At 43.4% G+C, this 27,017-nt stretch overlaps 1 protein-coding gene across 2 annotated transcripts in view; it reads left to right on the top strand.

The window, feature by feature from the left end:
• CD58 (CD58 molecule) overlaps positions 1 to 27,017 on the top strand; it is a 44,197-nt gene that overhangs the window by 11,554 nt on the left and 5,626 nt on the right. For both annotated transcript variants that reach the window (XM_074319317.2, XM_074319318.2), the window contains exons 2-5: positions 4,688 to 4,978; positions 16,511 to 16,774; positions 23,370 to 23,438; positions 25,706 to 25,739. In XM_074319317.2, the coding sequence (XP_074175418.1) occupies positions 4,688 to 4,978; positions 16,511 to 16,774; positions 23,370 to 23,438; positions 25,706 to 25,739 (658 nt within the window). The remainder of the gene's footprint in view (positions 1 to 4,687; positions 4,979 to 16,510; positions 16,775 to 23,369; positions 23,439 to 25,705; positions 25,740 to 27,017) is intronic.

Here is a 27,017-nt window from a genome sequence, read left to right as displayed (position 1 = left end):
TGGAAATGATCACACCAGCAACTTACTTAGAGTTAGTCTTAAAGTACAACAGTAAAGACTAGTAGGGAGGAAATGACAGTCACTACGAGTGTGATGACCCCCAACTCTGTGCCTCCTCTTGTGAGTACCCAGTAGCCTACTGGACATTGCCACTCCGGTGTCTTGCAGTGTCTGAAACTAAAAGCATCCTTTTCCAGCTTAAGCCTGGCTCTCGTCCTCAGTGGTCCCTATTTTAGGGACTGACACTACCACTCACCTTTATAATACAGGTAACAAAAAAGTTATACCATGCCAGGAACTCTTATACTTTGACAACAAGCAATCTGATAGGCAAGCAATCTAATAGGAAAAAAACAACAACAACGACAAAGCCTATAAAAAGACAGTTCTCAAAAAAAGGAGATCCCAATAACCAATAACCAGAAAGATACTTAAATGTGTAGAGGTCAGGAGGATGCAAATTCAAGTAAGAATGAAATGTGACTTGATGTCCAGTTGTTAAACATGCAAAAAACATTACGGAATGCCTGCAGGAACGCAAAGAAAAAGGTGACTCAGGCATTACTGATGGAAATGTAAATTGCAAGAGTCTTTTTTGTAAGCAGTGTGGCAGCTTCTATTATAATAAAGAAACGATTTACCCTTTGATTCAGCAGCTCGGGCTCCACTCCTTAGACATGCCCCCATAGATACGAAAAACCATAAATACACAAGGACAGGTACATACAGGTAATTATTGCAGTGTTGCTGCAATAGAAAAGACTGGGGACAAAAAGGGTATTCAATGGTCGTGCTCACTAATTAGTTATGGACCACTCCATGTTCCATACCCTGGAATAATGCGCAGTCATTAAAAAGAATGAAGTCAAGTCATACCAGTGGATTTGGTGGGACTTTTAGGAGGTATGATTTTTTTGTTTGGTTTGTTTTTGTTTTTTATTTTTTTATTAGTTTCAGGTGTACAAAGCAATGTAATAGTTAGATATTTACACCCCACACAAAGGGATAATCCCCCTCCCCCATCTACTACCCCTCTGACATCGTAGATGTAGCTGTTACAATTCCACTGAATATTCCCTATGCTGTACTCCACATCCTGTGACTATATATGTGTTAAATTATAGGTGACATTCAGTATTATTCAGCTTCAGCTTCAGGTGTACAGAGCAGTGGGCAGGCATCTACATGGTCCATGAAGTGGTCTCCCTAATGAGACAAGTGCCCATCTGACACCCTATGAAATCTTTACAACATTATTGATTATATTCCCCAAACTGTCTTGCATATCCCTGTGGCAATCTTGTGGTTACTGATTGTGCTGTCTAATCCCCTCCCCTTCTCCCTCATCCCCACCCCTCTCCCAGCTAGCAACCCTCCGTTTTTCTCTACATCTCAGACTATTTCTATTTACTTTGCTCCTTTATTCTGTTCTTTAGATTCCACATATAAGTGAGCTCATACGGTATTTGTCTTTCTCTGTCTTTATGAGGTATTACTTGATGAGGAAGGCAAGATGTAGAAAAGTGCTCATAGACCATTTTTGTTAGACAAAGGATGGCAAATTTCATAAATATATATGCATTATATGTGAGATGTTTTTGTCTCTATTTGATGATATGAGCAGGGAGAAAAATATCGAAGGACGTTTTCTGAGTCGTTGACGTACATTATACGTCACAAGGGTTGTTGGGGGGGTTGGCGGAAAGGGTAAGGCATCCATGCAAAACAAACAAACAAAAAACCAGAGAAGAGAATTGTGCAAAACACGTATGTGATCATTCTGCATCTGTGTAAAATTCTATGTGTGTCTGTAGAATTGGTGTTTAAATATATGTTTTCAATAAAGAGTTAACCTTATTTTGTCCCCTTCTTGTTTAAAAGTCTTTGGTGGCTTTCTCATCATACAGTAATGGGCAGGGTTTCGTTGGTACAAGGCCCTGAGAGGACTGGTTCTGCCTGTGTGTCCCCCCCACTCACACTTCGTCTTGTGTCATTGCCCTCTTGCCTCGGGGTCTTTCCTAGAGTCGTTGTCTCTGCACATGGACCTGCCCCACTCCTTTGGCACAGCGCACTGCTACTGCTTCTTCAGAACTCGGGGAGCCTGCCCTAACCCCTCATTGGCTCCCTAAGTCAGTGCTCTTAGTGACCAAAATGACCTAGGATAGGGTGTCTGAGTGACACTCTGTGCTTGTACTGGGTGGCGCTGAACACAGTTGCAATTGTTGGGTGTTGGTCTAATCTGTGTACAAAGTCCGACTTCTCTAACAGAAAGTAAGTTCTAAGTGGGCAGGGAGTGTGCCTGCCTTGTTCTCAGAGGTCCCACACAGAATAGATGCCCGGTGGGTATTTCCAGAATGCATGAATGAATAAATGAACGAATGAATGAATGAATGAATGAATGACGGGACCATGCTGTTGTGAAAGGGGAGCTGAACAAGGAGACAGAAAATCTGTGATCTGGTCCCTCTGCTGCCTTAAACTTGCTGAGTGACATTGAGCAGTTGGTACGCCTCTGGGAGCCTGTTTTCACATCTGCAAAATGGGCTGAGCCACACGTCGGCCCATGGATGTGGAGAGGGGTCAAGAGGGGCTCAGGAGTGTGTGAACACACACCTGGCAGGAGTTGGCATTCAGTAACTCGCTCTTCCATTTTCCTTGGGGCCCTGTCACTTCTCCTGTGAAATAAGAAGCTCTTATTTTAACTAAATAAGAGTTTCTTCTAGCTCAGAATTCCTGCGATCTTTGCACTGAAGCCTCCCCTTTCTCCACCCTTGCTTCCCTGCTACTCCTGACTGCTTCCTGTTTTCACTCTACAGGGGACATTGCTTCTCCCAGGGAAAGGCAGACGCCATCTTATGCAGCCAGGGTGCAACAGGTCATCTCATACCTCTTCCCTTCCACCTCCACCCTACCCACTCATTCATTCACTCACCCATCCATCCATCCATCCATCCATCCATCCATCCATCCATCCATCCACAACACAGTTCAAGCCTCCACCGCAGTGTGTGGATAGACTCTCCGCCCTCGAATCCCGTTCCTCTCATCTGCCTTCCCACCTGTTGTTGAGTGGGAGAGAGAGTACATAATCAGCAAAGCAGCAGGAGGATGCGGGTGTATTTTTGAGGGCACTGTCCCTTAATTAAGGGAGATGGGTTCTAAAAATCCTTGCAAATGGACAAATGAGGGATATTTGCTTCTTATTTGAAATTACTGGACACAGTTGCCTACAATCGGTCTACTTAACGTTCTTGATTTTTCCCATGCTCTTTCAATTACCCTGATTGCTACTAGGCAAAAACTTCAATCAAGTTTTAATTTATCTTTACTGTCGTTCCCTTAACAGCTGTTCTTCTCTCTTAACAAGCAAGTCAAATCTGGAGCAGGATGCATTTAAAACCCTTTTGGGGTATCAAGAATACCCCAGTCTTGGTAGTAAGCGTGTCATAACCAGATTGGTGTGGAGAGGGCAGGAGGCTCTGATTTGAAGTCTTAAGTCAGTTTGAAGACCCAGGCTGATCTGACTGGAGTCAACCAGAGACGTGAACCGTGGCTCGTGAGCGATGGTTGGAATCAGCTCCAGCTCACCCAGTCCCTGAGTCTTTAAATCAATGTACTTGGACTTCCTTCCTGTCATTGTTTCTGATCTCGATGGCCCCATGTCAGCAAAGAAAGAGGCCTGGCAGTCACCATTAACCCCTCCCTTCCCCTGTACCCCACAGCTATCAATAAATCCTGTGTTTCTCTCTCAAACTGGTCTTGAGTCTGCCCACTTGTCCATCCCCACCACCAACACTTGGCTGGTCTGTCCGGTCGGCCACTCTCTTGCTACAATACTGCCTCTGTTCTGCTTTTTCTGCCTCCACACTTGTGCCTGTCAACTGCTATCCACTCTGCAGATTTATGTCATGCTGCTCTTTTGTTTAAAACCTTTCTGTGGCTGTCCCTTGCCCTTAGGGTAAGTTCCAAACCCTTGGCATATCTTACCCAACATCCCCCAACCCCCCACTCACATACACTGTGATCTGGCCCCTCCCGGCCTCTGCAGCCTCTTTCCCTACCCGTCACCGCCTTGCTCTCTGCATTTCGGGCATTTGGAACTGCTTGTATTTCCTCAAACCCACCAAACTCCATCTTGACTCAGGGTTTGCCCCTTGGAGGAGCTGCTTCCTCCAACTGTATAATCACCTCTCCTCCCCCTCCTTATGCAGCCCTCAGCTGGCTAACTCCTCTCATCCTTCAGGACTTTGTCACCTGGGTCACTTTCAGCATGACTTCCTGGGGAAGGCCCTTGCCTTGTTGGCTCTCCTTGCCTGCTCAGGGTCTTCTCCACAGAGCGAATCTCCTTGTAGGCCTGTGGGAGCGTTAACTGTCTTGTTTGCTGCCAGCATTTCTGGCGTCGCCCATGGTACCTGGCATATATTGGTGCCCCATATATATTGAATCCACTTGGATTTATGTGGGTCCCAAGTCCCCATTCAAGAGTAAACTCTCCATGGTCAAGCATCTTCTACTTCCTGTACTTTCTCACAGTAGTTTATCAGCTTAGCAAAAATAGTAGGTGATGAATAATTTTTACCACTAAATTTCACGTTTTTTATCCCCCAAAGAACATCTTGAAAGGTAGTTTTCTATTTTCGACAAAGTTATGTTATTTCTCCTAAGCAATTTATTTTTTCCCTCCTAGATTTCATCAGCTGTGATATCCCACCGACATATGGAGTTGTGAATGAGAATGTCACTTTATCTCCATCAAACCCTAAATCCTTTACAGAAGTTTTATGGAAAAAAGGAAAGGATAAAGTCATAGAGTGGGACGAAAAGTATGGTCCCAGAGATTACGGACCTTTTAAAGGTAGGGTTCAGTTAAACACTACCTTCGGTAACCTCACCATCTTCAATTTAACGTCATCGGATGAAGATACGTATGAAATTGAATATGAAACCGGCAAGGAGACATTTGTCCTTCAAATCCTTGGTGAGTATTTCACATATTGGTTTGTTTCAAATGGCAAAGTTCCAACTCTTTAAAGAGACTAATACAGGTTAGTTGTTTACGAGTATGAGAAACAAAATAATTCATTATCACGTTGTCAGGATTTTCCTGTCTTTCTGGTACACACTTTCAATTCCCCTGTCATCCATCATCTGGGTGAGGAGAGGTTGTGACTGAGTTGGGGAAAATAACACCAGCTGGGTGGAGCCGCTGCGAGCAGTTTCACTTGTCTTGCTAGAATGTTCTGGAAAAGGATGTCATGGCAGCAATGAACTCAGAACTATTTGAGTTCCATTAATAGATGATGGTGCACTACAAACTAGACTTCCTACTTCTTCTTGGAGCCCACCCAGGAGATGGATTTGTTGTGTTTTTTTCTCTCTCCTCTATCACTCTAGAACTGGAGAGAGAATACAGGTTCCTCCATGTTTCTTGTTGATGTTTCTGCTTTATTCTTCCCTCGTCTCGAAAGCCCCTTCCTTGTTACAGTCATCTGTAGGCACATGGATACCGCCCAGTGTTTTTTGTTTTTTTTTCAGTTTTATTGAGAAATAATGGATGTATATCACTGTGTACGTATAAAATGGCCAGCATGATGGTGTGACGTACATGTATTGTGAAATGATTGCCACAGTAGGATCAACTAACACCCATCTTCCCACAGAGATCCAATAAAAAGAAAAGAAAGAGGAAAAGAAAAAAAAAGGGATAAAAAAAATTCCTTCTTGTTACTAGAGCTCTTAGGATTTACTCTCTTAACAGCTTTCCTGTATATTCTACAGCCGCGTTAGCTGTAGTCACCATGCTGAATATGACATCCCTAGCAACTTATTTATCTTATAACTGGACGTTTGTACCTCTTGACCATCTCCATCCAATTCTCCCTCCCCTCCCCTTCACCTCTGATCTTTTCTTTTTCTATGAGTTTGATGGTATTTTTTTTTTTTTTTGATTCCACAAGTAAGTGAGATCATACAGCACAGTGTTCGTCTTTCTCTGACTTTTTCCACTTAACATGTAATGCCTTCAAGGTCCATCCATGTTGTCCCACATGGTAGGATTTCCTCATTCTTTATGGCTGAATAATATTCCGTTGTATGTATGTACTGCAAATTTTTTATCCATTCCTCCATCGATGGACACTTAGGTTGTTTCCATGCCGTGGCTATTGTACATAACACTTCAGTGACCATCACCCCATTGTTTCTCGATGCTTTTAGTGCCTGGTTCATTTTCACTGTTCCTGATGTTGCTGCTGTCCTAATTCTTGGTGGTTGTAATATTTAAGTAAAAGTTCTTTCTCATATCCTGACTTCTCAGTCCTTGCTCTCCTGTCCTGTAATGAGCTTGTCCTCCACGCTACCTTACCTCTCCCCATGGATATAATCTAGAACTTGTCATTACCAGTGATTCTGATCCCTCCGTTGTCTCAGTGTCAGGCATCCCTCCTCTTCTACTTGAAGCTCACTTCCTCTGCTATGCTGCCTGACAGTCCTTTAGCCCCCTGATGTCCGCCCTGCCTTCCTTAGGTAGCCCAAGTGCCACGGTCATTTGCTGGGCTCACTCTGGCAGATGCAGTAGCTTCCTTGCTCCCTTTTTTTTTTTTTTTTTAAAGATTTTATTGGGGAAGGGGAACAGGACTTTATTGGGGAACAGTGTGTACTTCCATGACTTTTGCCAAGTCAAGTTGTTGTGCTTTCAATCTTAGTTGTGGAGGGCGCAGCTCAGCTCCAGGTCCAGTTGCCATTGTTAGTTGCAGGGAGCGCAGCCCACCATCCCTTGTGGGAGTTGAACCGGCAACCTTGTGGTTGAGAGGACACGCTCCAACCAACTGAGCCATCTGGGAGCTCACAACCAACTGAGCCATCTCGGAGCTCAAGGTGCCGTGTTCAATCTTAGTTGCAGGGGGCGCTGCCCACCATCCCTTGCGGGACTCGAGGAGTCGAACTGGCAACCTTGTGGTTGAGAGCTCACTGGCCCTTGCGTTAGGAGCACGGAGCTCTAACCGCCTGAGCCACCAGGCCAGCCCCCTCCTTGCTCCTTTTTTGATGGGTCATACTCACCTTGTTAGTCCAACGAGGTTCAATCCATCGTTCTCCCTGTTTTGTGCTCACACACCTGCAGCTGCAGAAAAGCACGTCACCCCACGGAGTCCCACACTTTACATTTCTGATCACTGACCTCACCTAAATCCAGTTTGTCTAGTGTGGTCACTCACCCACTCTCCTAGCACTTAGCTGTCCTCAAACCTTGAACACCTCCTTCTCCAGACCCACTCCTCAGCTGAAGGCTTTGTTTCTTGTTTCCCTGAAGAAAAGAAGCAATCAGAAGGGACCTTCTGCAGCTTTCACCATCAGCCTACCTGCCTACCTGTACCTGAACCTGTGTACCCTGTTCTCTCCCATTGCCTTTTGGAAGTTCCCATTCTGAACTTCCATAGTTCTCATCTGGGGCCAAAGGACCCCACCTCTACCCACTGCTCTCAGATATGACTATAGTAATTGTCCCCTTACAACTGATTTCCCCCATGAGCTGATGGCTTATTGCCATCAGCATGCAAAGATGCGATTATTCATACCATGGCCCCTCTGCCCCTCCAGCTACCACCCACGTTCTGTCTTCAGATTCCAGAAAAATCTCCTCGAAAAAGTTGTCTATATTCACTCTTTGTAAACTCTCTCCTGTTCACCTTTAACCTGCTCCAAGCAGGCTTTCCTCCCCACGGCTGTACCCAAACCCCTCTTCACATCCTCGTCAGTAAATCCAGTGGTCCATTCTCTGCCCACATCTCTCTCCACCATGAGCAGCCTTTGTCACAGCGGATCACGCCCTCCTCTTTGAGACACTCACCTGGCACCCATGACAGCGTCCTATTCTCATTTCCTTTTAACTCACTAACTGTTTCTTCTCAGGTTCCTTCGCTGGTTCCCTTGTCTGCCCAACCTCTTAACACTGGGCCTCTGCCCTTCTCCGCCGGCCTGCATTCACACCCAGGTGGATGAGCCCATCCCCTGTCAGGGCTTAAATGTTATCTCGGTGCTGATTGGGATTTGGAGCTCCAGCCCACACCCCTCCTGACCTCGTTGTATGCGTATCTGACGGCCTTCTCTCTAGCTCCACTCAGAGATCTAACTGGCTTCTCCAATATCACACGTCCAAAAGTGAGTTCATGATTGTCACGTGGGGTGGCATGTGGGGTCTCTAGTCCCACTCCCCACAGAAGAACGCAGGACATGGTGAGGCCAAAAAGGAACACCCACGGAGCCATAGATAGGGGAGTCACACCACTATAGTCTAACTGGTGGCTGGGTTGGAGACACAGGAGGCAGGAGCCACACAATCTGCAACCTGCCATGCTAACTGCAATCCACTCTTGCCAGCTCAGCCACCATCATCTTGCTAGCCCCCATTTGCTGCTAGCGTAGCCATGGCAGTTATATTAGTGGCCAATGGCTCACTGGTTACAGCTGACGGCCAACTAGCCACAGCTGATGGCCATCCAGTCACAGTTGATGGCCATTTACTACCTGAGACAGTACCTTTCCACATGAGGCTGAGAGCCTGAAAAATGCACTCCTGGCTCTGTCCCTACAATGATCTTTCCCTTAAAACCTGTTCCTCCCCAAGTCTTTCCCCTCTTGGTTAATGGCACCGCCATCCTTTCAGTATCTCTGGCAAAAACCTCTGGACATCTCTCTTCCTGTTGAACACCTTGTTTGCTCCACCAGGAAATTTTGGTTCTACCTTCAAACTACAACCAGAATCTGACCGCCTCTCACCACTTCCTGTTGCTGACCCGGCTTCCTTTAGTCACATCTGGAGAATTGCAACAGCCTCCTGGTTGGTTCCCAGCTTCCACCCCTCATCCCCTACCGTTTATTTTTAAACACAACAGCCACAGTGACCTTCTGAAAGCAGAAGTCAGATCACCTCACTCCTCTGTTTAGCCCTTTCTAGCGGCCCCATCTCACTCAGACTTACAGCTAACATCTTTACAGTGACCTGCCAGGCTGTATGAGATCTGGCCCCCGTGACCTCCCCTGGCTCTTCTTTGACCTTGAGTCAAGCGCTTGCCTTTCCTGTGATGCCTCGCTATTTCAAAGTTGAATCTGTGCCCACCTCTCCCCTCTGCACATCCTCGTCAGAGGGTCCCTTGTTTTACCTAGAAGTGGGTGTAGTCCTAGACCTACATCCTCCATCCAAAGGGTATTTTAGGAACTGGTGGCAAAGTGTGGAAGATGGTTTCCAGATGAAGAAGAGACAGAAAGTCCAATATAGCAGTTTAACTCTGCGCTCCCCAAGTTCGGTTTCAGGTAGTTACCATGCAATGGATGTGGTGACTAAGCTGGTGGGCAGCTCTCACCAGTTCACCTACCTGTTCCCCTGGAGACATGGGAGGCAGTGAGAATTTCTCTCTTGTTCACCACGGTAGCTCAGCAAAGGACTTGAATAGCTAATGGCACTCAGTAGATATTTGTTGTATCAATGAAAGCAATTGAACTGGGGTGAATGGGAGGCCAGTGGCACAACTGACAGAAATGGGGGCTCTCGGACTCGGTGGCTGGTTTATCTGGAAGATGATGAACTCCATTTAGATGAACAAAGCTTGTTACGGTGTCCAGGCATCCCATTAGAAGAACCGACAGGTACTTCTAATAAAAGAATCATCTTCCAATAGAAGAACCATCCTATTAGAAGAGCCTTTGAAGAAGCAGAATCTTTAAAACCTGGAAGTTGGGGATCTGGCAGTTGACTGACAATTTAGATAAGAATCCAATGCATTTTTAAGAGCCCTTTTATAAAGTGTGTACAATGAGTTCAAAACATTTGACTACACTTCTCTTTTTAAAACTTGATGAAATGCTGAAAATTTTTAATTTTTAAAAATCCCGTGGTCACTCAACAGAGGTGCATGATTTTGGTCGTCAGACCAACTAGGTAGCCCTTCAGAAGCTGAGTGAACATCTGCAGAGAAGCAACGTACAGGGACCCGAGCTTCTGTAGGAGGCAGTGATACTGGCAGCATTACCTGTGAGACTTCAAGTTCTGGTTCGGGAATCAGGATTTTAGCCTGTGGCAGTGGGAGCCATTGTATCCAAGACTGGAGCAGGGCAGTGACTTGATGAAATCTATTTTTGGAAGATGAATCAGCTGGTAGGTATTCATGGTGGATTCGAGAGGGGTGACACCAGGTTAGAGGCTACTGTGATCACTCAGGTAGACAGGTGTTGGTGGTAGATGTTTGCAAAGGAAAGAAGCAGAAGATGATCCAAGAAAGAGTCAACACTATTTAAATTTTGTTATAAAAAGACCTAAGATGACTCAAGGTTTCATATCTGAATGAGAAAGCGTTTGGTCATACTTTTTTGAGGAAGTACAGAAATGAGGAAGCCATACTTTTTGAAGTTAGACTTCAGTGGCTTGGTGGTCTTCCGGAGACACCAGGCTAACGGAAGACTTTCAGAAAGCGTATTTTAGAAGGAGGGGATTTCCTGGCACCTCCTAAATGAGGGCATCCACTTTCTTCTGTGTGTATGTTGGCTTTCTTTCTTCCCTCAAAATCCCCGTAAAATTTCCACCATCAGTGTTTCTTCTTTAGCATCCCCTGCCAACCTTTATGGCACTGACCATGTTCACGTAAGTACAAGTAACTGCTCTATCCTTAAATGGCCTGGATTGGTGTATGACTTTTTACTAACATTAATGTAAATATACAAATGCCATCAGATATGTATAAGAAATTCTCATTTCTTACAGAGGGGTGAGCCGAATGAACTAATCATAAATCAACGAATTATCTTATCTTTGGGATGAAGTTGGCATATTTCTTGCCTGTTTAATGCTGTGTAAGGAACCGATGTAACTAATATTTGTTAGCTATAGCTGTGGTAAGACCCAAGGGCAGTGAGAGAATAAGAAAGAGGATAGGCGAAAAGATCTGAGGTGTAGAAACTCTGACCCAGACGCTCCAGAAAGGTTTGCTTACTTGTGGTTGAGCTAGATAGGGAATGATGGTGTAATGAAACCAGCAGAAAGAGTTAAGTAGGTTCTCACAACAAATAAGATAATAGCACTTCCACATGTTTCCTCTCACAGCATTTTCGTATTCCACTTGACCTTGACAATGACCTTATAAAGTATTATATTCCCTTTTACCGATGAAAATGACACACACTTAGCAATGGGTTTCTGCATTTGTAGAACAAGAACCCGGCTAGATGATGTCTTAACACGTTGTGTACGGATCACGAGAATCTTCATGAGGGATTTAAACCCCGCCGTACGCAACGTGTTAAGTCTTCGAGCTCCTATAAGAGATGTATTCCAGGGTCACACGCCAAGCGAGGGCTAATGTTCCTACCTGCCAACTCCTGTTCCGTGACTCTTCTGCTCGTATCACATACCCTCCTGGGGAAGCTCCCCTTGCTAGCCTTATGCTCCATTACAGCTAGCATTTGTTAAGCACTTGTCCTGTGCCAGGCACTATAATATAATCCTTGTATGAAGTATTATCTGTATCGACTCGTTTCATCCTCATCACAGTCATGCAGGGTAGATACTATTTGCTTTCTTATTGTATAGGGCAGGAAACCTAGGCACAGGGAGTTAAGTAACTTGCCAAAGGTCAAGTGGCTTTTCGTAAGAGAGCTGGGATGTGAACCCGGGCAGTCAGGGCCCTGAATCCAAGCTCTTAGCCACCGTACCATTCCTTTTTGGAGGTGAGCTATTGAAGACGTGACATTTTATAGAGTGGAGAGAGTAACTTGAAGACTGCCTCTGAATTCATCCATCCATCCAACCGACCATCCAACATCTGCCTTTCTTATTGAGGTGCCAGGATGTGGCTTGTATTAATGTCAGGGGCTGTGGTTGAAAGGGGAATATTAATACCCAGTCTTTACCCTCCAAGTTGCACAGTCTGGCGGGGAGCTCACGATGCTCCTCTGTTCAGTTTAGAAAGCATTTTGATGAAAGACTAGACATTGGCCGACCTAGATCAATAAACTAGAATCTGTAACAGAACACGGAGCACATCAGAATCCCCTGGGATTGTGGGGCCCGGGAATCTGTATTTTAACACACACACCTCAGGCCATTCTTATGCACTCTGATATTTGAACAATGGCTTCTACAGAACATGTCTTAGAAAGCAGGAAGCCTGCTTTCTGCCACTGAGACATGCCCAGCCCTGCTGCAGGGTCAGGCATAAGAACGCACAGTACCTAGGGCAGTCACGTCCCTTTCTCAGCTGTTCTGGAGATACGTGGGGCTGCTTGCCTGTGCCTTGGGGGCTGCTGTGGGGTGGTGCTGGGCGGGCTGGACCTGAGGAGGCTGAGGGGGGAGAGCTCTGGGCTCCCTGGAACAAGTCCTCATCCTTTTTTTATAATTATTAGTTTCAGATGTATAAAACAATGTAATAGTTAGACATTTATCATTTATAACCCTCACACAGTGATAACTCCCCTCCCCCATCCACTATCCCTCTGACATGGCATAAAACCGTTACATTTTCACTGTCTCTATTCCTAATGCTGTACTCCACTTTCCACTTCTTGTAAATATGTATACATATACACACATATATACATATATATGTACATATATGTATATGTATATAAAATTATAGTTGACATTCATTATTGTTCAGCTTCAGGTGTACAGTGCAGTGATCAGGCATCTACATCATCCCTGAGGTGGTCTCCCTAATGAGACAAGTGTCCATCGGATACCCTACCAAATCTTTACAACAGTATTGATTATATTCCCCAAACTGCCTTTTGTATCCCCGTGGCCATCTTGTGGTTACTGACTGTGCTTTCTAATCCCCTCACCTTCCCCCTTATCCCCACCCCCCCATCTAGCAACCCTCAGTTTTTCCTCTGTTTCTGAGACTGTTTCTGATTAGTTCCTTCTTTTATTCTAGTCTTTAGATTCCACATATAAGTGAAATCAGATGGTATTTGTCTTTCTCCATCTGACTTATTTCACTTAGCATGATGTTCTCTAGGTCCATCCATATCGTTGCAAATGGTAGGATTTCATTCTTCTTTATAGCCGAGTAATACTCCATTGTATAAATGTACCACAGTTTCTCAATCTAGTCGTCTACCAATGGGCATTTCGGTTGTTTCCATGTCTTGGCTATTGTGTATAGTGCTGCAATAAACATAGGGGTGCATACATTTTTTCAAATTAATGTTTTGGATTTCTCCGGATAGATACCTAGGAGTGGAATTGCTGGATCATAAGGTAGTTCCATTTTCAGATTTTTGAGATACCTCCATACTGTTTTCCAAGTGGCTGCACCAATCTGCAATCCCACCAACAGTGCACGAGGGTTCCCTTTTCTCCACATCCTCACCACCACTTGTTGTTTGTTGATTTATTGATGATGGCCATTCTGATAGGTGTGAGGTGGTATCTTACTGTGGTTTTTATTTACATTTCTCTAATGACTAGTGACATTGAGCATTTTTTCATATATCTGTTTGCCATCTGTATGTTGTCTTTAGAAAAATGTTTCTTCATGTCCTCTGCCCTTTTTTTAATTGGGTTGTTTGTTTTTCTGAAGTTGAGTTGAATGAGTTATAAATTTTGGCTATTAACCCCTTATCAGATATATCATTGACAAATATCTTCTCCCATTCAGTAGGATCTCTTTTTGTTTTATTGATGGTTTCCTTTGCTGTGAAAAAACTTTTTAGTTTGATGTAATCCCATTTGTTTATTTTTTCTCTTGTTTTCCTTGCCCAAGGGGATATATCAGTAAAAATATTACTCCAGGTAATGTCTGTAAACTTTCTTCCTATATTTTCTTCCATGAGTTTTATGGTTTCAGATCTTACATTTAAGTCTTTAAGCCATTTTGAATTTATTTTTGTATGTGGTGTAAGGAGGTGATCCAGCTTCATCTTTTTGCATGTGTCCATATTTCCCAGCACCATTTATTGAATAGACTGTCTTTACCCCACCGTACATTCTTGCTTCCACTGTCGTAGATTAAATGGCCATATAGGCATGGATTTATTTCTGGGCTCTCTATTCTGTTCCATTGATCTATGTGTCTCCTTTTATGCCAGTGCCATGCTGTTTTGATTACTGTAGCCTTGTAGTATAGTTTAATGTCTGGTCTTGTTATACCTCCCACTTTGTTCTTATTTCTCAAGATTGCCGAGGCTATCCGGGGTCTTGTATGGTTCCATATAAATTTTAGGATTATATGTTCTATTTCTGTGAAAAATGTCCTTGGTAGTTTGATAGGAATTGCGGTGAATCTGTATATTGCCTTAGGCAGTATGGACATTTTAACTATATTAATTCTTCCTATCCATGAGCATGGTATGTGTTTCCATCTGTTTGTATCTTCTTTAATTTCTCCTTTCAGTGTCTTATAATTTTCTGAGTACAGGTCTTTTACTTCTTTGGTTAAATTTATTCCTAGGTATTTTATAGCCTTTGAAGCAATTGTAAATGGAACTGTTTTCTTAATTTCTCCTTCTGATATTTTATTATTGGTATACACAAATGCAACTGATCTGAACATTAATTTTGTATCCTGCTATTTTACTAAATTCATTTATCAATTGTAATAGTTTTTTGGTGGAGTCTTGGGGTTCTCTATATATAGTATCATGTCATCTGCATATAATGACAATTTTACTACCTCCTTACAAATTTGGATGCCTTTTATTTCTTTTTCTTGTCTGATTGCTGTGGCTAGAACTTCTAGCACTATTTGAATAGAAGTGGAGAAAGTGGGCAACCTTGCCTTGTTCCTGATCTTAAGGGGAATGGTTTCAGCTTTTCCCCATTGGCAAGTCCTCGTCCTTTTGAAGGATATCCGTCTGCTGCTTAAGATTAAAGTTGGAGAAAGTTTTCCAGTGCTTAATAAAATATTAAAAGTTCTTTTAGCTAAAGAAAAACTTTAAAGCAGCATATAACAAGTTATGTGAATTAGATTAAACCTAAAAACTGAGAACGCCCCAAGCGGAAAGGGAAGTCATGTGTGACTTGGGATTCTACCAAAACAGGCTGGGTGTCTGAGCGAGAAAGAATTCAGGAGGAACAGATGGGGGAAAGATGAGTTGAACACTCTCATTTTTAGATGATGAATTGGAGCTTTAGTGTTCATCTTAGAGAATACCATTTTTGGGGGCGGTCTGTTAGCTCAGTTGGTTAAAAGCGCGAGCTCTTAACAGCAAGGTTGCTGGTGCGATTCCCACATGGGCCAGTGAGCTGGGCCCTCCACAGCTAAATTGAAGACAACGCTACAGCTGATCTGCCAGAGGGGCTGCTGGATGGCTTAGTTGATTAGAGAGTCTGCTCTTAGCAACAAGGTTGCCAGTTTGATTCCCACATGGGATGGTGGGCTGCACCCCCTGCAACTAGATTGAAAACGGCGACTTGACTTGGAGCTGAGCTGTGCCCTCCACAACTACACTGAAAAACAACTACGTGACTTGAAGCTGATGGGTCCTGGAAACACACACTGTTCCCCAATATTCCCCAATTAAGAAAATAAATACATAGATTTTTAATGACAGTGCTTTCTCATCCTCCATGCTGATCTGAACTGTATTAAAATTTTAAAAATTCAAAAAAAAAACAAAACCAATGACAGCATATTATTCCATCACCTTGATGAACCTTAGTTTACTATAATTCTTTTTAGTAGATGCTTATAATATATTGACATTTTATCCAAATGCTGCCATGACTTTTTTTTTGTATGTTTCATAATATATTTACATGTTTTCTCAAAACTCTTATGATTAGTTTTGTGGGGAAAGTAGAGATGCAAGAAGGCATATGAATTAACAAACAATTGGCTAATGGAACAGACTAATTAGCATTGAGATTTTGGAGGGCAAGGATGGTGCAGTGTGACATGTGTCTTAACCGGTGTTGCTGGTCGAGGCTGTCTTAGCCAGAAAGTGCTGCCGAGAGAAAAGCTGGAAGTGAGGCAGGTCTCTCACAGGGGCCACACCTTACCCTACCTGTCAGCACGGCCTGCCCACAGGTACCTTTTGCAAAACGCTTCGAGTCAGATATCTTTTGAAATGAAACATTTTTCAGATATCAGAAAGGGAATATGAACTATTTCCTCTGTGTAGTTTAAGAAGCATCCCACTTAGTTAGGGAGGGCATCCTGGACTCAAGCATGTGACAATTGTTAGTAAAACATGATAGTGACTCTTTGAAGTCAGTGAGAAAAGTAAGCAGCATAAATCCTCATGTCAATTCTCAGGTGAGGATTTGCAGCTAAATGACCTTGCCACCAGTGGTGTAAAATCTTTTGGCCGTCAGAATCGAGGATGAGGGATGCGGGCCCTCTGTGTGTTCTGGATTTAAGCAGGTCCATGTGACTCAGAAGAGAGAATGCTCTCCCATCAGTGCTCGAGGTGACCTCATCTCTTCAGAATCATGAGGAAGTTAGGAGCTCTTCCTAAATGTGCAGATGACGGGTCTAAGTATTACTCTTGTTGTACTAAATATTACATTTTCCCTCCCCAGAGCGTCTTCCAGATCCGATCCTAAATTGTTCAGTGATTGATGAAAACATTACAGTCAATTGCCTGATCCCAGAAAACTACGACGGCAATCCACACCTAATAAACTACTCATGGCATTGCCCTTCCGCTCAGTGTAACAACAGCTTCGGTTCTGTGATGTATTTTGGGAAGAATGATGACCGTTCACAGAACGTACAATGTACTATTCATGATCCGGTATACAAGAGGACATCATCGATTGATTTGACTTCCTGTATCCCACGTGGTGAGTAAATCACTGTTAATAAATGTGCCGTGGCAGAGGTGCTGGATACAAATGGGGTTCATGGACTAGTGGTGGTTTGTGGGTTTCAGTTCAATTCACAGATATGGTAGCTAACATACATTTCACAAATTTGAAATGTAAAATGAGTTACAATCTTCCCAGATGCCCCATTGTACTTACAAAGTTAACATTTTTAGCACGTTCTGTGTCAAACACCATTCTAAGACATGTGTTAATTAATTCAATCCTCACACAACCCAATGAGCTGGATACAAGTGGTTATTCTTATTTTATGGGGAGAAACTAAGACCCAGGGAGTTTTAAGGTGCTTGTTCAAGGTCCACGGCTAGTAAGTGGCAGAACCTGGTTTTGAAATCAGGCCATCTGGCTCCAGACTTCATGCTCTTAACTATTTACAGTACTGTTTCATAATATTCTTCATAACCATTATGTTCTCAAAGATTGTACATATGTTACAAGAATATGTGTTTGATACATTTGTCTAGGCTAACACTCAGTTAATCCCATGACAGCATGTCCTGCCTGTGGTCATTTCATGTTGTTTAAGTATTAAGTACATTGTGATTTGCAATTTTATTATCTCCTTTTTCCATTATATCTTCAGTTTACAAACAAAAGAACCAGTGATTTGAAGGTGGTTCATTAAAACATAAAAGAAGAGATGAATTATAGTATTGACTATAATTCAGAATAATATAATTGTATCTAGTGAACAGTGTTTCCAGAGTAAATAGTATGGGACTAGGATTTGGAATGATTTCTTTCCAAACAAGCAATTGAAACAGAAAAAAAAAAAAATCAATTAATGAATAGAATGAATATAAAAAAATGTGAATTTTATTTGATTAGTGAGCTATTCTCCTTAAGTCTCCACCGTATCATACTTTTTGAAACTTCAAATAATGACATAAAGCCGTTAAAGTTATGGTTTCTTCTTCAGACAGAGCAGTGTGACTTTTCAGGTAAAACAAACATTTGCAGAAAAAAAGTGTAAAATGAAATCCAGTTTGTAACTATTGCATTTGGTCCCTAAAGTCAAGAAAAGACCAAACCCACTCAGGTGTCACTCAAAGCGGCACCATTTGCATAAGTCACACAATTGCCTAGAAGGATTAAAAACCAGCTGCAAAGTTAATGACAGTTATTATGCTTGGAGCAAACATTCCTTTATTAATTCCACCTTAGTGGGTGTTGCCTAATGCCAAGACATACAGTGTAGAAATGGAGTCTGGGAGCTAGCGGATAGTTGACAAAAAACAAAAACACAAAACCAGTGTGCTTTTGGCTTTTGGCACGTGTGCAGTGCACATAACCAAGGTGAAAGACGATGACCATGTACAGAATGAACAAACAAGTGACAATCTTGGAAAGCTTCAGGTGTTCCAGGAGGCAAAATACTTGAAATAATTTCTGAATAAGATCCTCTATAGAATTATGTGGAATATTTTAAGAGATTTGCAAGCATTTTGCCTTTGTATGGTTTTCAGTTAACCTTCCCATTAGAACTGAATGCTCATGTTTCCCTGTAGATGCCTTGAGAATATATCATCACGATAATATACCTCTCAGTGATATGAAATAAGTGTTACGAATTTGAAAACAAACCCTTTTTGTTATTAAATAATGTGATTCATCTTTTTTTTTTTTTTTTTTTTTACATTTCCCCCCAAATTGTTCACATTATATTGTAGATTTTGAAAGTTTGACAGACATTGCTAGGTAGTTCTTAGGTCCTTTAAATCCTGGAGCTGTGTCGACGTATGAGAGATGTATCTGAGGTCCTGTCCTTGGTCTCCACTAACCAAATGTTGCAGGACCATTTTCTTTTCTGTAAATCTGGGGCCTGAACTTAATGATCCAAATGGTTCTTGTCCACAAAGTATAGGATCTCTTTTTTCTTTTTCCCCATGGTGATTTTTAAATACTATTCTGTGGAGGTGCAAGCATCGTGACACATACAAATCCATGAAGGTGTAGCATTAAAATTCTGGATCTTACTTTTTCAAGCATTGCTTTTTTATGCAGACATTCTAATGCTTTATCAATGATGCATAGTAACCCACATCGACTAGCCTGGTCCTTGTTAGCAGACCCTTCCAAGTATATACTGTTTCAGTCCCTCTTCACGCCCCGCTGTTGTCGTCTGGCCACATAGGAGTTACTTACTTCTTACGAGTGAGGAAGCAAGTTCTAGCACGTGGGTGACTTTGCTAAGTGCACTTAAGTAATGTAGGTAGACTGAACATGTAGGTCTTCAGACCATTCCTGAGTTTCTTTTCCACGACACCATCCTGATTCTGTATTTCTCAAAATAAATCAAATTAAGAAAAATGTTGACTGAGTCACAGAAGTTGCATAATGGAAACCATACCATGTTAAATGATTGTAAAGGTTGTGGGGAGTTCTGCAGGACCAGGGGATCAGGTTTCTTCAATCAATAAATGATAAAAGGGCAAGAAAAAGAGGTGATGGGGGAACTTAGCGATTAAAGAGATTTAAGAAACATGTTAATTCATTGAAAAACATGGACCTTATTTGATCCTGATTCAAACAGAAAAACATAGGAGAAATGTAAACGCTGCATATTTGAGGATATTAAATATTAATTCATTTTTTAGGTATGATAATGGCATGGTTATGTTTTACAAATAATCCCTGTCTTTTTTTGGGGGGTGGGGGTTCATAGAATAAGCGTTTATTATCAGAGCACTGGTGGTCTGAACAGGCAGCGGGTTCACACCTCCAAAAACTGCCTTCGTATTCTCAGACCAGTTAGTGATATTTAAGGGAAAATCGGGGCGTTCCTCTAAAGGCGGTGTGAGGGTCCCAGAGGTCTGCGTGGAGCCTTCCCTCTGGCAATGTGGCTCTCCGCTGGCATCAGCAACCCAGGACCAATGATGGGAGCAGCTTGGAAAGAAGGCTAGACCATTGAGTGTGTGATCATTAAGCCTTTATCTACTGATCATAAGTTTCAGGGTAATTTTCTAAAACAAGAAACTGGGTGGGACAAAGGACATTCCAAGCTCAAGCCTTCTGGGATATGATCTATTGTTAAGCTGTGCTCCCGGAACCGGTAACCAGAAGCAGAAAAATAGGGCAAAAGCTTATTCTATACGAACTGAGCAGAAGGGCGCCAGTGAGCAGTGGAGCCAAGGTGCAACCCCCACCTCGGGCAGCAAAATCGCTTGGCAGCTGCTTCCAGAGGTCAGTTTTGTAGCAAGGAACCTGTCCAGTCTCAGGCAGCCCCCAAGACCGTCCGCCAGCCAAAAGACTTACCGGAAGAACCCCAAGGCTAGCCAGGTGGAGTACCCAGAGACTGAAACCGGAGGCCACCCGAGTCCGGGGTTCGTGCTGCCTGCGCCGCTCAGCGAATAGACCGACACAGGAGCTGGGCCATAGAATAAGCATTTATTATCAGAGCACCGGTGGTCGGAGGAGGCAGCGCGTTAACACCTCCCCAAAACTGCCTTCTAATCCCCATCTTTTGGAAATGTATGCTGAAGTATTTATGGCTTAAAAACTGTGCTGAAAGGATTTCCTGTGGTGAGGCCAGGAAGGCAGGGAGACTCATAAGCAATGCTCACATGAGATTCCTGACCCGAGCAACCAGATGGATTGTGTTACCGTTTACTGAGACTGGAAGACGGGAACAGCAGGTGTGTGGAGGAAATAAAAAATTCCGTTTGGGACACGATGTTGGCGATGCCCGTTAGATTTCAAATGGAGACACCAAGTAAGGCCCTTGGATATAGGAGTCTAGTTCTCTAGTGCATAGTAAGGTCTGGAGATATAAATGTGGGCCTAATTAGAGTATAGCGGGCATTTCAAGCAATGGACTAAATGAGATCACTTAGAGTGAGCAGATGTCAGAGAGAGGGTGTCCTGGGACAGACAGACTCTGGCTTTTAAGGCTGTTAAGACGAACAGGATCCAGCAGAGGAGACTGAAAAGGACTGCAAGAGAGGGAGGAAGGAAACCAGGGAGGTGGTGTCTCAGAAGCCGAGTGAAGAGGAAGTGGCCAACTATAACTGCAAAGGACAGGCCAAGGCGGAAGCACAGAGAAGGAAGAGCTTGTGTTATTGTTGTCCCCCCTGAGTCTCTGCTGTCCCCAAGTGGTGGCAGCATCTGACATTGCCCCATCGCCCCATCGGAGAGAGGTTTCTGAAAGGGACTGTATCAATTAGCATTAGATTCAGCTCTTCAAAAAAAAAAAAATACATCGGTGGCTTAAAATGTAGATTTCTTCTTTCATGTTAAAAAAATCGGAGGTAGGCAGCTCTGGGCATATTGTTGCTTTATGAAGTTGTCACCGACCCAGGTGCAGCCCAGCTCCTGCTGCCTTCCCAGCTATCTCAGAGGGGGAGAAATGGCCTGCCTTATTGCGTTTAGGGAGACTTTTGAAAAAATGCCACCCAACCCTTCTTTGCCCAAAACTTATAGTCACATCGTCAAACCTAACTGCAAGAAAGGCTGAGAAATTAATTTTTGAGTTGAGTGGCAGTGTGCCCAGCTGCAAATCTGAGTTCTGTTACTAAATAGGGGAGAATGGCTGGGGAAGGGGCAACCAGCAGTGTCTGGCCAGGGGCCTTTCACCTCAGACCCATGGTGACTGCCTGTTTGTTCTAACTCACCTGTGTTTCTAATAAGAGGAAAGGGTGTATGTTTCTCTTCTCATGTATTCATTCATTTTCTCCCTCCCCTCTTCTCCCCCCCTCGCCTCTCCCTTCTCGCTTATTCATGTTGCACTTTTGTTAGTAACTCGCCCTCCCTCAGCAGAGTGCGTGGTGGTCATTCTGCCATACCCTTCAGTCTTCTGTCGTTGGGTTTTCGGTAGCTGGATAGAATCCACCTCAGGAACATACCGTACTTACCTGTTGAGGACACTTACGTTGTCTTAGCTTTTGGACATTGTGAGTAAGGCTGCAGTAAATCTCTGTGTACCTTTTTTTTTGGAGGGAGGGGAGGGCTACATCCGGGACAGTTTCTGTAGGTTGGCATCTTAGGAATGGAACTGCATGGTCAGGGGATGTTAGTGGAGCTCCCAATAGTACCTCCTCAGTAGGTTAGTGGTGACAGTTATTCTTAAACGTCTTGACTCAGTGCATGCTGACAACGGCCCTTGGAGAGAGTAGCCCCAGGAGGAAGCCGAGACCCCGAGAGGTGGAGGCACTCACAGAACCCTGTTGTCATGACTCAGTGATGCTGGAGGCACAACTCTTAGCACCGTGTCCAGCTGCTGGGTGGTGAGCATGTTTACAGCTTGCTGTGCACAGAAGCCAGATCACCCCACCAAACTCACAACGCCAGGGTATGCTCCCACTGGCAGTGCGGGTTGGCCGGAAACAAAACTTCTAGTGGAATATCTGCTTCCTTTAGTCAGTAACACTGGGCCTGGCAGGTATGACCCCTGTGCATATAAGTTTGTTTAGAAATACAGTTGATTCTCTTTATTCATGGTAGTTATGTTCTGTAAAGTCAGTGCACACAGAATTAGCGAAAACCGAACCTTTGCTCCTTGGGGAAATACAGAGTTAAGCTCCTGCCAGCCTCTGGTCACAACATCTTTGGCAAAATACCAATACGTAATCTTGTTTTATGTGTGTTTCTGTTTAAAGACTACACACACACACACACACACACACACACACACACACACAGGATGCCAAAAAACGTATACACATTTTCAGAAAGGAAAAAATTATATTGAAATTGTGATACTCAATATATACTGATAACAAAAGATGAATACAAGTCACGTTTGACTTCTGCAATTACAAGGGGTATTCAAAGTGGTTGCCGTCTGCGTCCAGACACTTCTGATGATGGCGGACTACTGCTATGAAGATAACATCTCTTAAAACGTGTACATTTTTTTTGGCACTCTCTCTATATATATACTATATACATTCACATACACACACATATATACATATATATATATATATATATATATATATATATATATATATATACACATACACACACATACACACATACATATTTGATTCATTAACACTGAACTCATAGCCAATAGCACTGTAACTCCTGTCAGCATGAAGCTTATCTATTAGGTTGGTGCAAAAGTAATTGCGGTTTAAAAGGTTTAAAAAAAAAAAGGCAAAAACCGCAATTACTTTTGCACCAACCTGATAACACAGAGATTTTCTTTGTAAGTCACATGATTGCCTTCTTGTGCTTAGAACTCCTGGACAGCATGTCAGCACTATGCTTGGAGGCCGTTTTAAACCGACAAAAAGCACACAAATGTGAAACACGTGGCACTGAACAGGCCACGCATAGAACACTTGACAGTCCGAGTACTGGGACAGGAAGGCAGAGCGTTGCCTTGTTCACACTCAGCTGGGTTATGTGCGTTGGCAGCTCAAATATTTCACTGTCCTGTCCATGGCCACGAATGGCCAAGAAAGTGCTGCGAGTATTGATGTGGGGGATACAAATACATTTCAGCAAGGAGGTAAATTGCAAATACGGAATCTGCAAGTAAGGAGGGTCTGCTGTGTCTCTATTTCGATGAGTTCAGTTACATGTATTTCTTTTTTTTTTTTTTTTACAGAGCATTCAAGGTATAGGTATTGCCTTATACCAGCAGTTGGACTAACAGTAATAGTCCTAATTGTAATCGGTATGTATACTTTCCTTAAAAAAAAAAAAAAATCATGTTTCGAACTTGAACTCGTGTTTCAAAGGCTAGAAAATGAGTAGTTTGATGAGAGAAACAGAAACTTTTGTGTTTTACTTGTTGTCTGGGTTGTAGAGTGTTCTCGGTTCCTTCAAGGATTCTGCGTTATTTTAAGGTAGAATGACTGACTCTTCAGGCAATGGTGAGTTTTACAGGCTGGGGAACACAGCCATATATACCTGAACCTGTTCCACAGCTGCCTCCTGGCGGTGGTCCACTTCAACATGCAGTTAGTTATACTTCTGGCCGCCAAGCCAGATTCTGCAAGAGACCTTACTCTTGGCCATTGTGGTCGTCATGTCCATTTTTTATAGCTGAGGAGGAGGTCCCAAGTAGGAAGGAGCTTTTGCTGAGTTAGGTGATGCAGTGTGGGTAATAATTACCTGCTACCGGTATTACCTGTGTCATCTTCCTGAGCTTTCCTCAGTCCCCCAGGGATCTTGGGCCAACCTAGAAAGCAACCCATAAGCCCTGGAGAACTGCTGACCTGACAAGAAACCCTTCCTCAAGTCCCAAAGGATATTGACCGGGCTATACATGTGGGCAGATGTTCTGGAAGCCCCAACAGATTTCATACTAATTTGTCATTCCCAGAGGGAGTGCTGAAACGTAAGCGCTCTGCAAGGTGGTGGCGTCTAGGGTCCAGATCATTGCACACTCGTATCTTGAAGCAAGTTTGCAAGCTAGATTTCAGTTTCCCTAGACCTGAACTGTACAATATAGTAGGTATTAGCTACATACAGTGATTTACATACAACATGTAATTAATTAAAAATAAAATTTAAAACTCAGTTGCACTCGCTACATTTTAAAAGTTCTCAGGAGCCACATATAGCTACTAGCTACCATATTGGAGAGCCTACATAGAGAACAATTCCATCATTCCAGAAAATTCTATTGGTCAGTGCTGACCTAGACTATTTTGGGATATTGGCACGAGAATATGATTTCCTGAGGATACCGTTTCCATATTATAGGCTGCAAATACCATGAAGACCCCTAATAGATTATCAGTGAATTGACTCTCCTCTAAAGAACTTATAAAAATCAGCAGAAGGAAGTTTTAAGGCACCATCACCAATGAGTACAATATTTGGGGATCTCAAATCTTCTTTTAAAAAAAAGTTGTTTGTAATCCCCAAATAGTGGTATTGTAGTTAGTCATCTCCTTAACAGATTGGTCCCCAGAAACCAAAATCATTTTCCACTCTGTGTTCTTGTGGGTCTTTCATCACAATCCCTGAACCAAAGGAAAGTGCACTGAGTACCCAAATTCCATGACAACTGGTTGATTTAACTTAAAAAAAAAAAAAAAAAAGAACATTCAGTGGAGGGGGCAAAAAAAATGATGCCAGTGGTCCATACTGGTAGCAGCATATAACCTGGAAACAAAACACAAAAAACACAGAAACATGATTCTAAAAAAATAAGTACCTTGGCAAGCAGCTCAACTCTAAAGCCATTAATTGGGAAATGGTGAGATGTCTGGCATGCAGCTTTGAGAAAGGGAGAGAATCAAGCCTGGGGGCTCAGCTGCTGGATCCCCTAGCATGGCTCCTGGCTAAGTCTGGTGCTTTATGGGAAGGAAACTGATACACTACCTGAAACAGTAGCCACGAGCCACAAATGGCTAGCGAGCCCTTGAAATTGGGGGCGGCGGGGAGGGCCCAAACTGAGATGTGCCGTAAGTACAAAACATGCACTAGATTTGTAAGACTTACTATAAAAAAACGGAATATGAACTATCTCATTAATAATGTTTATATTGATTACATGTTGAAATGAAAATATTTTAAGGTGTTGAGCTAATAAGTAAAATCTATGAAAATTAATTTCACCTCTTTCTTTTTGCTCTATCGTGTAGCTACTGAAAATTTAAAATTACGTGGCTCACATTGTCTTTTTGTTGGGCAGTGTGAGTCCAAACCGTTCTAGCCTTCCCTTCATCTTTAGCCTTATGCCCAAGCTGGTGTAGAAAGAGTCATTTTGTCGACAATTTTTGTTTTTCTATCACCTGATGAGTAATTTTCGAACAACTCGTTGGAACACCTCTGTAGCCAGTTTAATTTAAGCGTTCAGGGAATACTAGCTTGACAGGCCTCTGGCTTAGAGTTCTCCAGAGTAAGGTCTCTAAAAGGCAGTTAGGAACTCCAGATTGTAGCTTCTATTTTTCAGTTCTTTAATGGAGATGAAATTGTCTTCCTTTGCAGGTTTTCTGAAATGCCCAAAAAACAACAGGACCAAGTAAGTGCCCTGGTTGAACTGCACGTCATGCACTAGAGCCAGAGCAGCCCTGATGGACAGTGCCTGTTACCTGGGGAGCAGATTCTACTTACCCGTCAGTTGCCTGGACCCGTAATCAGGGACATCAGCAGATACACTAACCACAGTTCATTAAGCGCCAGCCATGTACTGAGCCCTGTGCTAGCCACTCTCCGTGATGCGTGATCTCAGTGAGCCTTGCACGGGGGTGTCAGTACCACTGGCTTAGAGACAGTGGTTGGGAGACTCAGAGGGGTCAAGTCCCATCGCTCAGAAGGGGTAGAGCTGGGATGCAAATCTAGGGCTTCAGACCCTGAGGACGATACTGTCCACCACTACCACATCCCTCCTCCCATCCCAGCAACACTGGAAAGGACTGGGTTCCCTTCAGGAGCCAGGGTCAGAGCTGGGCCTGTATCACAAACAAAAGATAGGACACCGACGTAATTAACGGTGGCAGTGTTGGCTCCAGAAAACATCCTCCTGGCAGATCCCAGTGGTAGTAGGAGGCAGGGGCCCATGAGCTGGGCTTTGAGGGGTGAGGGGAAGCTTAAGGGCCTGGAGTTGTAGAGGGCAGGATAAGAAGTGGCAATGTGGCAACTGGATGGCTCAGTTGGTTAGAGCGCGAGCTCTCAACAACAAGCTTGCCAGTTCATGTCCCACATGGGATGGTGGGCTGCGCCCCCTGCAACCCAAGATTGAAAACAGCAATTTGCTTGGAGCTGATCTGTGCCCTCAACTGAAAAAACAACGACTTTAGTTGGAGCTGATGGGTCCTGGGGAAACAGTTCCCCAATATTCCCCAATAAAATTGAAAGAAAAAAAAAGTGGCAAGTCATCCTGTTTGGGGTAGCAAATGTCAGGGGGCTGCAGGAAGGTAAGGCTGGACCGGCAGCGTAGGCCAGGTGGAGACATTGAGAGTTGCCAAGAGGTTTGGGTCTTTTTTTTCGGCGGAACCACTGAGGATTTTTGAGCAGAGCTGCACTTTAGAAAGATTGCTCTGCTGGCAAAGCATAGGGTGAGTTCGTAGACAAGAGGCTGGAGATGGAGACGTGGGTAAGTGGATAAATGGAATGATCTAGCCAAGCAGAGAGGGCCTGAATTAGGGGGTCACGGCAGAAATGAACATGGAGGGTTTGGTTTGAGAGAAAGTGTGATCAGATTAATAGAAGTTCAGCTGAGAGTGCAGGCTCTGGTGCCGGAGTCCCTGGGTATGTTTGCACCCAGCTCCATCTCTCACAGGCCTTGGACTAGTTACGC

This window comes from Rhinolophus sinicus, chromosome 7 (genome assembly GCF_057876585.1).
Source record: "Rhinolophus sinicus isolate RSI-liver-muscle chromosome 7, RSI-T2T, whole genome shotgun sequence".
NCBI classification, from domain to species: Eukaryota; Metazoa; Chordata; class Mammalia; order Chiroptera; family Rhinolophidae; genus Rhinolophus; species Rhinolophus sinicus.
This window is presented reverse-complemented; position numbering and strand designations above follow the sequence as displayed.